A 14,611-nucleotide genomic window follows, 5' to 3' on the forward strand; every position below is an offset into this window, starting at 1 on the left:
CGCAGAATGCAATTTTTCTTAATCCTGGAAAGTTTTTCTTACGTTAACACTATTCCAAATGAAAATTTACTTATACTATAATTAAGAACTTTTTACACTTTGTTTATCTAGAATATTTTACGTAGATTGTAATAAATAGAGAAAAACTGAATTATTTTTGTAAAAAAGAGAACTTTAATGTTAAACAATTTTATTAAATGTTATTTCAAAATTTAATATTAATATTTTAATAATAAAAATCGTACTTTTAAAATAGCACTGAATAAAAATTCACTCACAAGCGACATTCCAGGATAAAATCTTTTCCGCGATGGTGTTTGAATTTTTCAGCACTCCGAAGCTATTTTTCAGATATCAAAGCACATTACTTGACGCATCAGTTCTAAGAGAAAAATGTTCTTCGTATTATATTCCGCCACGATTGTATTCCAGGAAGGCTTCCTGAAGGGGAGCGCGGAAAACGAGTCCGCGAACGCGCTTACAAGGATACGTAAGTATAATTACAACAATACATAAATTTGCGACGTTGAATAGGAATATGTACGTGAAAATAAATCGAGTCTCTTAGGCTTCGCACGCTCGGTGACCCGAAGTGAGCACGTAAGTTGCGCACATTCATACGCGGCCCTGAATTACACGCACATATACGCGCAGTATCCTTCCTCTGCACGACGAAATCCGATCCCGCAAAGGCGAGAAACTGCCGTTGCTGCTTCCGGCACGCAAACTCGAACCTAATCCGAACAACAACGAATGAGCCTCGCCACTGTTTGACACTACGATAAAAACGACATTTTCGCAGCGCTTCTTACGCTAGCGACTCTCTCTTTGCACGTTGGCCCGTATTTCTCGCCGCGCATCTCGCGCCGATTCTGTCCTCATTTCATGTCGAATATATATACATATATACTTCACGTATTAATTAAGCAAATAAATAACGCAATCAGAACCGAGAACAGAGTCGCTCTTAACGCGCAAAGAGTATGAGTCTCTATCTTAAAACGCTTTTGCGTGACGTTCTGATTAGAGAACGCTTTTCAGTCTAGGTTGCGAGAAAGTTAATTGGATGTTACAATTGTGGATAAACGCGCTTCTATTTCCACGGTTAACGTGTTTCACGCGGAGATAATTTGGCAAAAAAATAATAAACGCATCAAGAGGCTGTTTGAAAGATACTCGAAAGATGCCGGAAAGATTGAGACATTTAGAAAAACAATTTAAACATAAAACACTATTTTGATGTTTTTGAGTTTTTATGTCAGATTATATCAGATTTTATATCAGATTCTTTCAGACATCTTCATGTCGTCCTTCAAGTATTATTTTTTCTCTACAGAAACCGGAAGTCTTCGCGCCCGCTAAATAAACGCATCATTTAGGCATCCAAAAGGATGTCTAAAGATATTTGAAAAATGTTGAAAAAGTTAGAAAATTTAGAGAAACATTTAAGAAATCAAAAAATGATTTTTATATTAATTGATATCAAATTGTATATCAAATTTCTTTCGGGCATCTTCATAACATTCCTCAAGTAATTACTTTCTCTCCACGGAAACACCTTTGCGCCCGTTGAATGTCTTTCTCTCTTCGATCTTCGTTCCCGATCGTCCTACGTTAGGAAAAAAACAACGTATAGAGCGCAACGCGTACGAGAAATCGCGTGCGATGAAGGAACTTAAACATTTAGGTCTGGCAACTCAAGTGACTATTCCGACCGACAACGAGTCCACGACATTCAACGTGCGAGATATCTCGCGATTCATGCGAGATCTCGATATTGTAATCCTGTTTTTATCATTATATACCTCACTTCCTCCGTCGTCGACTCCTCCATCCCTCACGATTGTCCTTTGACTTTCGATGATCTTCGATGATTCCTTGAAATCTCCTCGGTCAACATCGATCGACTGATCGGCTGTGATCCCATTGTCCTCTCAGCTCCTTTTTTTGCTCTTTCTCACGCCATCTTAAACAGATTCTCAAATTTATCCAGGAGAACGTAAAATCAAAGCTTCGCGCTATTATTGGTCATCGATATTGCTTTGGCTTTATATATCGGCGTTGTCGCGGAACTGCGTATCATCTTAAGAATGTTGCGGTCCAAAGAAACGTTCCAAGTATCTCTTCGTCCTCTCGAGCACTCACCAATGCTGCGCCACACCGTCCGATCATTCGATCGAGGTCTCTCGATCTGCGAAGATTCTTGATACGATCGACTGTCGACATCCAGCGAGCCGAACACAACGGCTCAAGGATCGTTCTCCTCCTCTTCCATGCTGGGCTAACAAACTTGAGCGTGCTCGCTTTCGAGCTGAACGCGTGCGAACTCCCTTCTCTTCCTTCATACGTCAACGCATTTTTGTTCTTTCTTGATTATTCTCCCCTCGCATATTCGCACACGTTGCTCTCGTTTCCTCCGTCATTATCATCTCTTTCTTCCTCCTTTCTCTTTCTTCTTTACCAAGCTGAAGGCGGATCCGGACACGAGCGCGCCGCCACGTTGCTGCTCGACTCGGATACGGTAACGGGTGCCGAAGTGCGTCGGATCTCGATTGGTTTCGAGCCGGACGCGGGTGGCCGGCCCAAAACCCCTTGACTGTTTCACGATAGGTTCCGTTGATCCTCCGCGCAATCTTCTGCCTTCTTCAACGAACGCTTCAACTTATCCACCAATCGATTATGGAACTTGTTGAGGGAATTTGAGCTACCGGTTTTCGGCGGCGACGTGCTCGTGCTCTTGCTCGGACTCTGGAGAGAGCTCTGCGACGCCCTTGAGGACGTCCTCGAGAAGTGCCGCGAGGTCAGCGGCACAGACCGATGCGCCGGCGAGGTGAGAAAGTCGGAACCGGGGGAGGTCGACAACGACGGACCCTCCGACTTGGAACACTCGGATACCTACGACCAGAAAAACGTATAATAAAAAATATATACAATATAGAATGACTCAAATAATACAAATTAAATAAAAGTATGTTGAAAAGGGCCAAAGACTGTTTTTATACTTTTATTTAAAACGTATAATGTTCTGGATTATATGTATTATATATGGGGAAAAATTTCTAGATAAAATTTTCCCATGTCTTATCGTGTGCATTAATGGCATCAAGATTAGAAAATTTGTTTTTACATCAAGAGTTTGCAAAAGTTCGTGAAGTCACCATTAGATATTATTAGAACGTATTGTAAAATAATTATTATTATTGAAAATGCAATTACTAAAAATGCGCCATACGTATATTTCATCAAACGAGAATTATTATATTAACATTATAATAGCTATTATTTGTTTCTAAGGCGTTAGATAATTTATTAACGTGCAATGACGAATAATCGAAATCATTATTTACTATAAGCGAATAACTATTCATCATTATTTACAATTACAGTCTTTACTCGCGTGATTTGCTTTTCAATTCGCCGGCTTTCATCCAGTGATTGTATTCCAACATTCGTCACGAAATCACGACGAAATGCAATCATCGTAACGACAGATTTCGCGCATCCACTTTGTCGAAGAAGTCATTCGTTTGCTCATTGCGCGAACGGTGAAAGCTATAATATGACGAACTCCGCGCGAGACTACTTTAACACATGTGAGTAGGATATAATCGAAATCCTATTAATCGAATCGAAGATCCTTCATTTTTTATTTTCTCCCCAAATCAAAATCTATTATATTTGTTACAAATTCCACATCTTAAAATTTTATAATGACTATTTTCAATTTTCTTGATATTTCCCTGATTTTTTATTAAATATTTATCTTCATTATTTATAGTGCTAATTTTTTGATATTCATGCAAGTAATGAATGATGATAAATAATGATTTTTATCCAACAAACTTCGCACTGTAAATGATGCGATCAAATAAAAAAATTAGAATTTAAAGTAGACTCCCGAAAATTTCAAATAACAAGAATATAAGGGTTAATGAGAGTATACTCGCTGTTATTTGAAATTAGAATTTGTTTTTATTTATATTACATATTAAATATTATTTTACAAATAATTCCAAGTTACTTTAATTTAATTTAATGTATTAGAGTTACCTCTATAACTAAGACGATTTAAAATGCCAAATGATATGGATTTGAAGTACTTAGGCTTTTAATAATAAGATATCATATCAATCATATATGATTCATGCAATATTTGTATCTATACTGATAAGATGTTAGAGATCGAAAAGGAATGTATTTGGAAGCACCGAGTAATAATATTTTGAAAACTAACCCGCAATTTCCTTTAATTAGCATTTATGTACAAGGATGTACATACTTATACATGCACGTCGAGAGAATTGTGATAACGGCAATAACTGTAACGGGTGTGCAATTAATTTGTATGAGAACACGCATTTCTCTCGCAAATGAAACGTGCAATTGCCATCCGATCGATAATAACGATGTCATTTGGCTAATTGATTTGCGTGTTTGCGTAGGTTGTCGAGCGCGAACTGACCGAGTCATCCTGAATTATTCAGCGCCGAAGCACAATAAAAATCGGAAACTGTCTATATGTCGTGCGTATGACGCACACGTATATATTCGACACGCAAACGCGTACGTGCCCTTTTCCACGTACGATCTATGTTCAGACTCGAGACCACGTGTTCGTCGTGTCATCGCGGTGAGAGGAGATAAGTAGTTGATTAGGTCAGATTTGTTTCGCGTATTCCCCTATTTTACAGTGACAACAAGCGATCTCACACAGCGATTCTCATATTTTCTAAAATAGATTTTACCAATTATAATTCATTAAGCCAGGTATAAAACCATTTCAAAAGCTTTAATTATAACATCAAAAACCTTATTTAAATTATTGTTTTTATCCATTTCTTGACTGAAGTTGCAAGAATATAGATCTTTATATGTTCTTATAAAAATTTGATAACAAATGTTCTAATTTTCATCTTTATATTTTAGAGCTCAATATTTTCCAAACATAAAATTGTTTAGTTTCTTATTATCTTCTATAATTTTTATTAGACATATAAATATAAAAAATTATTAACCCATTTTTTTCTTGCACCATCGTATTTATAATCTTTTTTGTGTTTATAAATAATATTCTATCTGGAATATTTTTCATTTTTTTATCTATATAGATTATATACATACATATACATATAGAGAACAGAATTAAAAAGATACTGCATACATATAGAGAAATAATAAATAAGATGGTACGAAAAAATTAATTAAAATACATACAAAATTATAATGATATCGCGTATACATTATTTAATTCAGACGTAATCTCCATACATTATTTAAAAAATTCTCGAGTATAAGAGTAGAATAAGGAATAAGTATTGTATCCGATTATAGGTTGAAATTTCTCATTCCTAATTCCTTATTTCTTCTATTGTGGCTGCACCCATTTGTATTCAAGTACAATGTTTATTGTCGCAGCGACTAACTCGCTTTATATTCCTCTGATTCTAAACTTACCCTTTATACCCAATCTATTCTTGCTGTTGTACAATATTACGTGCGGTTACGCAATCCTACGTATAGAGGTGAAATACAACGCAGTCTGTATTGATACGGGCGCGAATGGAATCTGTTGTTTCACGTATAAACGTTTTTCATTTAATCTTCCCGCGATCCATGATTCGTATTTATAAAGAACCTTTTATCGGAGCGTTACACGAGATCAAAATAGAAATATTGAAAATAAGAACAGCGATCGATTATTCACCATGCTGTCGACGTACAAAACAAGTTCAGAACAAGTGTTTGGAACCTATTTGCAGCTAATTTGTTTAAGATTCATTAATATTCCGAGTTTCATGTTAACCGGAGGCAATAAACAAAAATAAATCTAAGCTCGTTTGATAATTAATATCTAATTACTAGATAAATGGAAATCTAAATCCGAAAAAGGAACAGATTAAATAAATAAATAAAAATGAATATCTTGTGCACAGCTTAGGAATTGTTAATAACAAGTGAAAATTTTTTTCAAAGCATTTACAAACGTTATAATAAATGTTACAATATTATAGAAATAATTAAGTCTTTAATAATTAAATAATTTTCGGAGAAAATTATAATAATAATAATTTGTTGTTATATTAATTCTTCATACTGATTAAAATAGTTCATTGCAATTAAATACATTTTAATCATTAATAGACAGCGGACATATATTTCAATGTTCATTTATTCATCAATTATCAGCTTTTGGAATTAATTCGAATGTGATTTACGGATATTTTTAGAACTTGAAATATTATTATCAAAATTATACGTCAACCTAAATGCATAAATTAATATCTAAATTCAGCATTATTAATGAATTTCATCAATATTTATAGCAGTTTTCCGATAAGGCAACCATACTTGAACAGTAAAAAAGCTTCACGAAAATAAACAATATGTTATAATTAAGCGATACTACCGTATTATGATAATGCATGTCGCACAGGTTAAAAAATGTGCAATACACAAACTAACAGCTGCGTGTTATATAATTGACAATGATTTCTCGTGAGATTGCGTTAATGTTCTGGCAGTAATAATCATACCTCTACCATACTGCGTACTTGCAACTTTCAGTGTCACGTGCTCAAATTGGCTCTAAATATCGGCATGGAAGGACAAAGAGTTGATTAAAAATATCCCGTTCACGCGTTTTTATAACGATACAACGCATTACCCGTGACGGAAATTAATTCTTCATTATGTATTACAGAACGAATTATTATGTGTGAATATATTTTTTCTATATTTAATTAAATATTTTAAAAATCAAATCTTTTAATATTTTTAAATATTTTATTCGTTATTATATACAGATACACATAACATCTGTATGGTGAAAATCAAAATAATCTTGATTTAATAATCATGCAATTATTAGACTTTCTTTATTTAAAAATGTTAAATACAAATAGGAAAAAACGAATAAAAGAGCCAAATTGAGAGTTGCAGCAAAGATACCTATCCGCACAATCGCGTTTCCGTTTCTTGTCGATTATCCTTTTTGCGCCGTTCCCATCAAATCACCTTCTTTTGTACTCTATCCTTGCTTTAAGTGTAGCAGGCCAAGTTCAAGAAACGGCATCGCGAAATTATCCGGGACGAAACCGAAGATTGCTAGCTTATGCAAAATGGAAACAGTTATGTCACCTTGTCGTCTGGTACCTGGCGAATATCTTTTTCATGCGCATAACTTTTGCCACGACCACGCATTTCTGTTAAAACCGCAATATTCCCGTAATGCAGCAGCCTCTTCACGGTTGAAGAGCTATGAAATTATCTCATTCTTGCGAGGAGTCTTTTTGACAAATCTTTTAATTTTGTAACATTATCACTATTATATTATACATACTTTTAAAAAAGTATAGGTTTATGATTTTTAAAAAGGATGATTATATTTGTTTTTATGTTAATCTTAAAGATTATTATCAAAAATAAAAAAAAAATTTGATGAGAAAATAATAATTTATCCGACTAACACATTATGCAACACATTAGGTAACAACAAATTTCTATTATCATTATTACTTCATAAAACAGATCGCAGTAATTCAAATGTGAACGTAAAACTTGAAGAACTCGTTTAAAAGTAAATCATAATGGCTTCTTACTGCAAGCTTTATGTGAGTTACAAAAAAAATTTACATATGAATTCCGAAATACACTAATTAGCTTAATCTAACATAATAAATAATTCATAATTATGTAAAATATGCGAATAATTTTAGGAAAATAATTTTATGAAATTCAACTTTTATCCCAATTTTATCATATCAACTTTGATAATCGATTTTTCGAAAAATTAATTGAGATTAAAATACGCGATAGATAAATATACACACTATTACATTTTATTACAAATGATGCAATTATAGAATGAATGAAACAGATAAGCGACTTTCAACGATTGAGAATCCGTATGAGAGTTCACCGCACGATAGGTTGCGAAACCAAGGCTTGCGCAATATTGTGGTACGGATATAGTATTTTGTACACATTGTCCTAGACCTACAGGAGGATATTTCCGTTAGAAATAATTTGACAAGTCTAAATCACCGATCTGAATTAAATAATCACTATATGATGTCACAACCTTTTGATTTACGATATTAGTCTTAAATTTTTACACCACAAGTGAAATCTGTTTAAAATTATCTAAAGGAAATGATTTATAGTTAAATCATGATAATTAATATACCTGGCATTTTGCCTCGTTTATTCATTCTCGTATTCAATTACTCATACTTTGAACATAAAAAGAACTCTAAGATAGGTATGTCCGTTAATGCTAAAAATACCGAGTGGTCATTATTGATGTATATATTTTTTAGATTAATATATTATATTTCTGTAAAAGAGGTAAAATTCTGAAACTTTTTCACTTTTCAATAATTATAATAAAATATTTTGTTTTTTTATTACTTCTCTCCATTTTTATTAGATTCATTCTCTTTTAGCGAATAAGAAATGTTAGTACTTTTAAAGTTAAAGATCTATAAGATATTCGAGTAAGACGGAATAATATAAGTACCATTTGTATAAACCGCTTTATTATGGAAATACAATGGTAAGTAAATATGTTATTATCACTGCCCGAACTTCTCATATCTATTGGTGCATTAATGATTATAATATTTTCATGTAACTCTCGTGAATTAATTTATAATTGCTGTCGTCATTGTTATCGTAAAATTATTTCATATGTAAATAATTAAATAAAATAAATACAAAAGTCGCAATGCCCCCGGCGATATGACATTCGCGATAACATGACCGCAATAAACCACATACAATTTATGATATTTTAATTAATATTATATTTCTATAAAAAAAATAGGAGTTTGAATTTTTTTTACTTTCTATAATTATACTGAAATACTTAGTTGTTTATTATTACCTATTATTTTTTCGTTTTCATAATAATTTATTTATTTCGTCTCCTTTTAATGAATAAGAAACGTTGATGCTTTTAACGTTAAAGATTTTATAAAATATTTTAATAAGACGGAATAATAAGTGACATTTTTACAAACCGCTTTACTATGGAAATACGGTAGTAAGTAAACGTGTTATATCATGTTGTGCCCAAACTTGTCACACATCTATGAGTACATTAATGATGATTACGACAATCCCATGTAACTCTTGTTAATTTATAATTAACATCGTCTGTTATTGTAAAATTATTTCATATGTAAATGACAGAATGAAATAAATACAAAAGTCGCAATACCATCGGCGATATGACATTTGCGATAACATTTACGAGCGCAATAAACCGCGTGCAATTCACAACATTATGCGCATAACTGCCTACGTTGTGTTAAAAATAAACTTCTAGCCGGCGCGTATTTATCCGCCGGGACACGTGGTTCCGATCGTCACCTATTATTGACTGTGCTTATTCAGCATCTGCAAATACAATTTCGCCGAACGTTTAGTGATGCCAAGGGAGAAACCGGTTCCGAGTGCGGCGAGTTGATCTTTTACGGCAGCGATGTCACGGGAAAAAAAAAGGGTCTGACTTTTTCCGAGCTATTTATCGACGAACGCCGGCGCGAGGAGAACGATCGACGTTGCGAGCTGCGAACACGGTCAATCGCTCGCGTAAAAAAAAAAAGTTGGATCTGTCCTTGACGCTCAGAGGAAGCAATCAAACTCCCCTTGTTGCGGCATGAATGGCAAACTTTCTCACGGTTAAAATTTTTACGGCAAATCTAGAGATAACTCGTCTTTGATATAAGCTCGGTGGAAAATTTTTAATAACTAAAAATTAAAAACTAAAAAAAAAAAAAAAAAGAAAACTCCGTAACAAGTTCACGAATAAAATATCACGGACGGATAGAGATGGAAGTTTTTTTTCTTCTTTCATTAAAATCAAATTAATATCACATTAACAAAATTTTAGACACGCGTGTATCACGCAATCTGGAATATTTCTCTACCGATTTTTCCATGTGAAAAGAATTTTTTGTATTTGAAGAATTTATATTTAAAAATGTACACAAAAGACATGTAAAAACTGTAATACATACATAACACAAAAGCAATAGTTAGTGAGACAAATTTGAAAGGACTATACAACTTTGTGATAAACAGATTAAAGCAGTACGTGTCTTCACTGGTGAATTTGAATTTAATTATTTAGAAAAAAAGTTCAGATTTATCATAAAATCTTAATTATTTCGTTTACATTTATTTTAATGACTAGAATCGAAATCCAATTATATTAAATATTTTGTTAAGTCATTCTGAACTATTCCAAGAAAAATTCATACTTTTAAATAAAATGTATTTCTGCTGTTAATTTAAGATCGCAACATTTCCATAATCGTATTTGCGTTATGTGTACACAATTACAATGAAATTACACAACGTTACATAAATAACATAATTACATAAGCAGGATATTTTACAGGGACAACCAAAAAAATAGCAAACTTAAATCGCATTAGCTCTTATATAGCTTCAAGAAAATCGATACTGTATTTATATTATACAAACAGATAAGAATGCGTTAATAATATATTTATATATAATACATCTTTCCAAATTACTTCTTTTAATTAATAGTATTTATTCCTGCAGATACTCTTAATGCGAATTAATCGATATTTCCTGAAACTATGGGAGTTAAGCGAGGCGTTTATTTCGAAAAGGTTGACAAATTTGACAGTAGTAGCTGCTTGACACAGCTTTCTCATCAATATCTACTCTCACTTCGTCTCTAACAAGTCATCTTATACAACAAAATCTGTTTTCAAAATAAACGCCTCGGGCAGGCTGGAAAAACGAAACGACACGCCGCGTAAAGCCAGGATGGCCGATTACCATGAGAACCGAGACGGGAGGACGATCGGACCCGCCGCACTTCGCAAGACGGCTGTGTCTGCCGGTTCGCCAGACCTGCGAAAAAATCGCACTTGTGCAGTGGCGGGGCATTCTTTCTCGGTTTCTCGCACGTTGTCTATTCGTTGCGCCGCAATTCTTTCTGCGGCGAAACGAGGACCCGTAAAAATAATCCCAAAAACCGTGCACAAGATACGCCGGCGAAAGTATGCGCATAACGATTTTCCTTAAACGCGTATTTCATTCTCCGTGTCGGCGGTTTCGGGTTAATAATACATGCGATATAACTAAATGCGCGAATGACGCATCAAGACCGGCTGGCGCCATTGTTAAGCCTTTTTGCAATTTTGTAAACGATAGGTATCTCGACGTGTAAACTATCAAAAAAAAAAAGTTACTTGTCTTGCAAAATTTATTTTTCTCATATATTACTGTCGATAAGCGATTAATGATCTAAAAAGAAAAAAATCCACATAACAATAAAGATGCGCAGTTACGACACTGGCGCCGTCGATGTAAACTGAATCGTCTAATCCATCCGAATTCGTTCAATTCACTATATCGTGATTCACTATAGTGTCTTACAAATCGAAACTGTCTCGAAAAGCTTTCGACATTTTACGACAACGGACACGTTGAAACAATCACGCACGAAGACTAATGTTTATCAATACTCGACTTTTTTTTGGCGACAAATATCGCCATATTATACAACGGTATGCAATACAAACGAAGAGAACTCCCACTTTCGTATGATACTAAAAAAGTACATTACGGTACAAATTTCTTTCGCTCTCTTTATTTAGTGCCATATACGTTACTTTTTTTATTATATACGTATGACATTAAAGTTATATCAATTGTCTCGAAGAATCTTTATGTTTTAAATATATTGCCAATAATGCACATTATCAGACTATTTTTTAAATATTCGGTGCAACGTTTTTTTCAATTAGCGCTTCATGAAACGATAGACATTTTTAAGATTTTAATATTCGTCACTCTAAAGAGATCAAGAAACAATTATCATGTTTTTACTACAATTTATGTGATCATTTTCGATGCCAGATATATAAATTTTAGTAAAACTCTAAATATTATAATTATTATTGATATTACAGCAGTCATAATTATATTGTTTACCATGAATTATAATCACAAACGCGTAATACTTTCTTCTCAGTGCTATCCACTGTCTTATTTAATATGAATTTCGATTTGTATTTCTAATTCGTATCGCAAATAAAGGCAGGGAAATTCAAACGCGAATAATGAAGACATATGCGCGTCTTAACGGTTCCGGCAATTTTCCATCTGCCACTCTCACGTCAGAAGAGCGTTCAGTCACTCGAAGCCCATTTGAAATAAAAAGAACGCCGCACCGTATAAAGTAAATAAACATCATCCCACTCACCTTTCGGCTGCGACAGGCCTGCGGATTCGAGCACTCGGACGATCGTCGACTCCTATTAGTCTTGTAAATGTCCCATTCGTTTTTCACCACAGGCATCATAAACGCCATCTCGTAGACTTTTATTATCTGATCTCCGTTTCACACCGACGGCCCGGTTCGTCCGTTACCCTTTTTACGTCTTTCAATCTCTCTTTCTCTCTCTCTCTCTCTCTACCGCTTTTGTAGAATACTCTTAGAAAGTTTGACACCTCGCACAGCTCGCAGCACGCAAGAGCGAGTGAGAGAAAAGACCAATCTGTTTACACTGGCGCGTCAGTAACTCCTACGGATGGGTCTTGTCTGCGAATTCTCGCTAAGAATTTTCGTCTCCGAAGAATTCCGCTTCGCGATCAATCGCGATCGATGTCGATTCCCGCTGTCGATGTTGACGATGATCGGCTACGTCCGGCAGACCGAACTGGAAAACTTCATACACGTCGCGCTCGCACAAGTGCGTTCGCGATATGCTCGATATGCGTGCGTTTTTTATGCTTTTTCCGTTTGGCTACAGCTGGCGTATCGCCTGTTTCGGCAATTCGTTTCTTCGACTCACGTCCGTACGATGCGGCAGTCCGCTACGGAATAAGCACGCCGGTCTGCGCGTGGATAAACCGAGGGTCTCTCGCGAGTCACAGCGAGAGTGGTAGGGACGAGCGAGCGCATCCATTGGCTGTTGTTGAGGCGGGACACCTACGTCACGGGTTACCATTGATTTTTCAATGTTGATACACACAGCGGCGTGGCGATGTGCCGGATTGAATTTTTGGCGGCGCGCTACCGTGCCCGACGTGTCATCTCACGCGTAGGCGCATGTATACGTGCGTGCGTGCGTGCGCGGTGCGGGGGTCGATTTATTAAATATTCCAGAATCCCCGGACATCCCCGGATATCGCGCGGCAGCACGAGGAAGTCACGATCGCACCGGCACTCGCTATTATCGTGCCGATCAGCTGTTAACGATGATTTCGTTATTTGGAAATATTTTGTCTTGAGCTTTCAGCGAGCAATGTCGCTTCCTCGAAGGGATCTTGAGTGAAAACTGAACTTCAACGTCTTCGACGTGATTGTTGTTTACTGATTTAATTATAGGACTTTACACGTATGTATATGATTTGCGTGTCATCATATCACTACACATTGCATGAATATTTTGCACGCGACATACCCACAAATTTTCTCAGCTATCAATATTTTATATTAGATATTTAAATTTTTAATACTAAAAACTCAATATTGTTTGTTCATATAATATCTGTAAGTCCAAATTAAAACTGTTTTATATGAACAAAGCATAAAGCTTGTTATTGTATCTAAAACAAATATTATGACGAATCGACACCAGGCGATTAAAAAAATACTTAGAAGAGGAATAATCGCATTTAGTCGATAAAATAGACGACTTTATGATCACCTTATAAAGGTTATGGCACATGGAAAAACTTATGTCCATTTCTAACAATTAACTAATGAAAGTTAACTTCAATCTCATTTCAACTTATTCTTCATCTTGTAATTCTTAGAACTAGAATAAAATGAAGAATTAATTGAATTGGATATATTGGGGGGTAGAAACGGGTAAAGTCCCGAAACACAATAAAAGTGGTAAGCCATTCATAATCGGTCTTATTTCAAGACTACCTCAAGTAATATCTTAAGATACTAATACGGCTCTGTGATTGGTTCATGACATCTTAAGACTTATGATCTTATAATCTTAAATATAAGAACCGACTATGAATGATTTAAGAAATGGACCACAATCATAGTCGATTATTCTTCCCACGTCGACATTTCTTACGGCTTAAGGATTATTGCACCTGTGTTAATACGATTGGTTTATACAGTTATATTCAATGAGAAAAACGAAGGGCAAAACTAATCGTATTAAAAAATTTTGGTCTTGCGTCTTAAAACGCTCAACTATGATTGATATTCTTAGAGTTATGATTACGTTAAAATTTTTTTTACGTGTAATAGCTTTTTTATATAATAAATTTTTTTATATATTAAAGTTTTTTTATTTGATGCGGAAATAATCATTTATGCAAACGTAAGACAACAAATTTGAAATAAATTAATATTTATATATACCTCGACATAGCTTTACTAAATGCATGCTGAGTGAAGCACTGTAAAGGTATTACTTTATTATGTTTATATTTCCTCTGTAGAAATGGTAGATAAAGCAAAAATACATTATTAAAAGCTATATTTGTACCGCTAAAGCGTAATACAGTTGATAAACTGTTTTAACTTTTGATGTCAAATACAGCCACAAACAAACTTTCATATTATGCTTGGAAAAATAGCTTCATTGTGAAA

General features: G+C 34.5%; 1 protein-coding gene across 3 annotated transcripts; it reads right to left on the reverse strand.

Annotated features, from left to right (window-relative positions):
• Nucleotides 1–715: 715 nt before the first annotated feature.
• On the reverse strand, nucleotides 716–12,358 carry LOC108774544 (uncharacterized). Of its 3 annotated transcripts, none has more exons than XR_001940728.1 (3): nucleotides 12,251–12,358; nucleotides 1,806–2,895; nucleotides 716–734 (listed from the first exon to the last, which is right to left on the reverse strand). XR_001940728.1 is itself a non-coding variant. In XM_018540681.1 (2 exons), the coding sequence occupies exons 1-2, from the start codon at nucleotides 12,356–12,358 to the stop codon at nucleotides 2,602–2,604; spliced, it is 402 nt and encodes a 133-aa protein (XP_018396183.1). In that variant the 3' UTR covers nucleotides 1,798–2,601. The 3 variants fall into 3 exon arrangements, 1 of the variants encoding a protein (XP_018396183.1); XR_001940729.1 differs by lacking the exon at nucleotides 716–734 and having other exon boundaries at nucleotides 1,798–1,966; nucleotides 2,146–2,895; XM_018540681.1 differs by lacking the exon at nucleotides 716–734 and having other exon boundaries at nucleotides 1,798–2,895.
• Nucleotides 12,359–14,611: the final 2,253 nt, after the last annotated feature.

Source organism: Cyphomyrmex costatus, unplaced genomic scaffold (assembly GCF_001594065.2).
Source record: "Cyphomyrmex costatus isolate MS0001 unplaced genomic scaffold, Ccosl1.0 scaffold26, whole genome shotgun sequence".
NCBI classification, from domain to species: Eukaryota; Metazoa; Arthropoda; class Insecta; order Hymenoptera; family Formicidae; genus Cyphomyrmex; species Cyphomyrmex costatus.

Bases quoted from the DNA above. Each gene is read 5' to 3' on its own strand.
- LOC108774544 (XM_018540681.1), bottom strand. From the start codon at position 12,358: ATGGCGTTTATGATGCCTGTGGTGAAAAACGAATGGGACATTTACAAG. The intron at 2,896-12,250 runs GTGAGTGGGATG...TTCTGGTCGTAG, and splicing joins AGGCCTGTCGCAGCCGAAAG to GTATCCGAGTGTTCCAAGTC.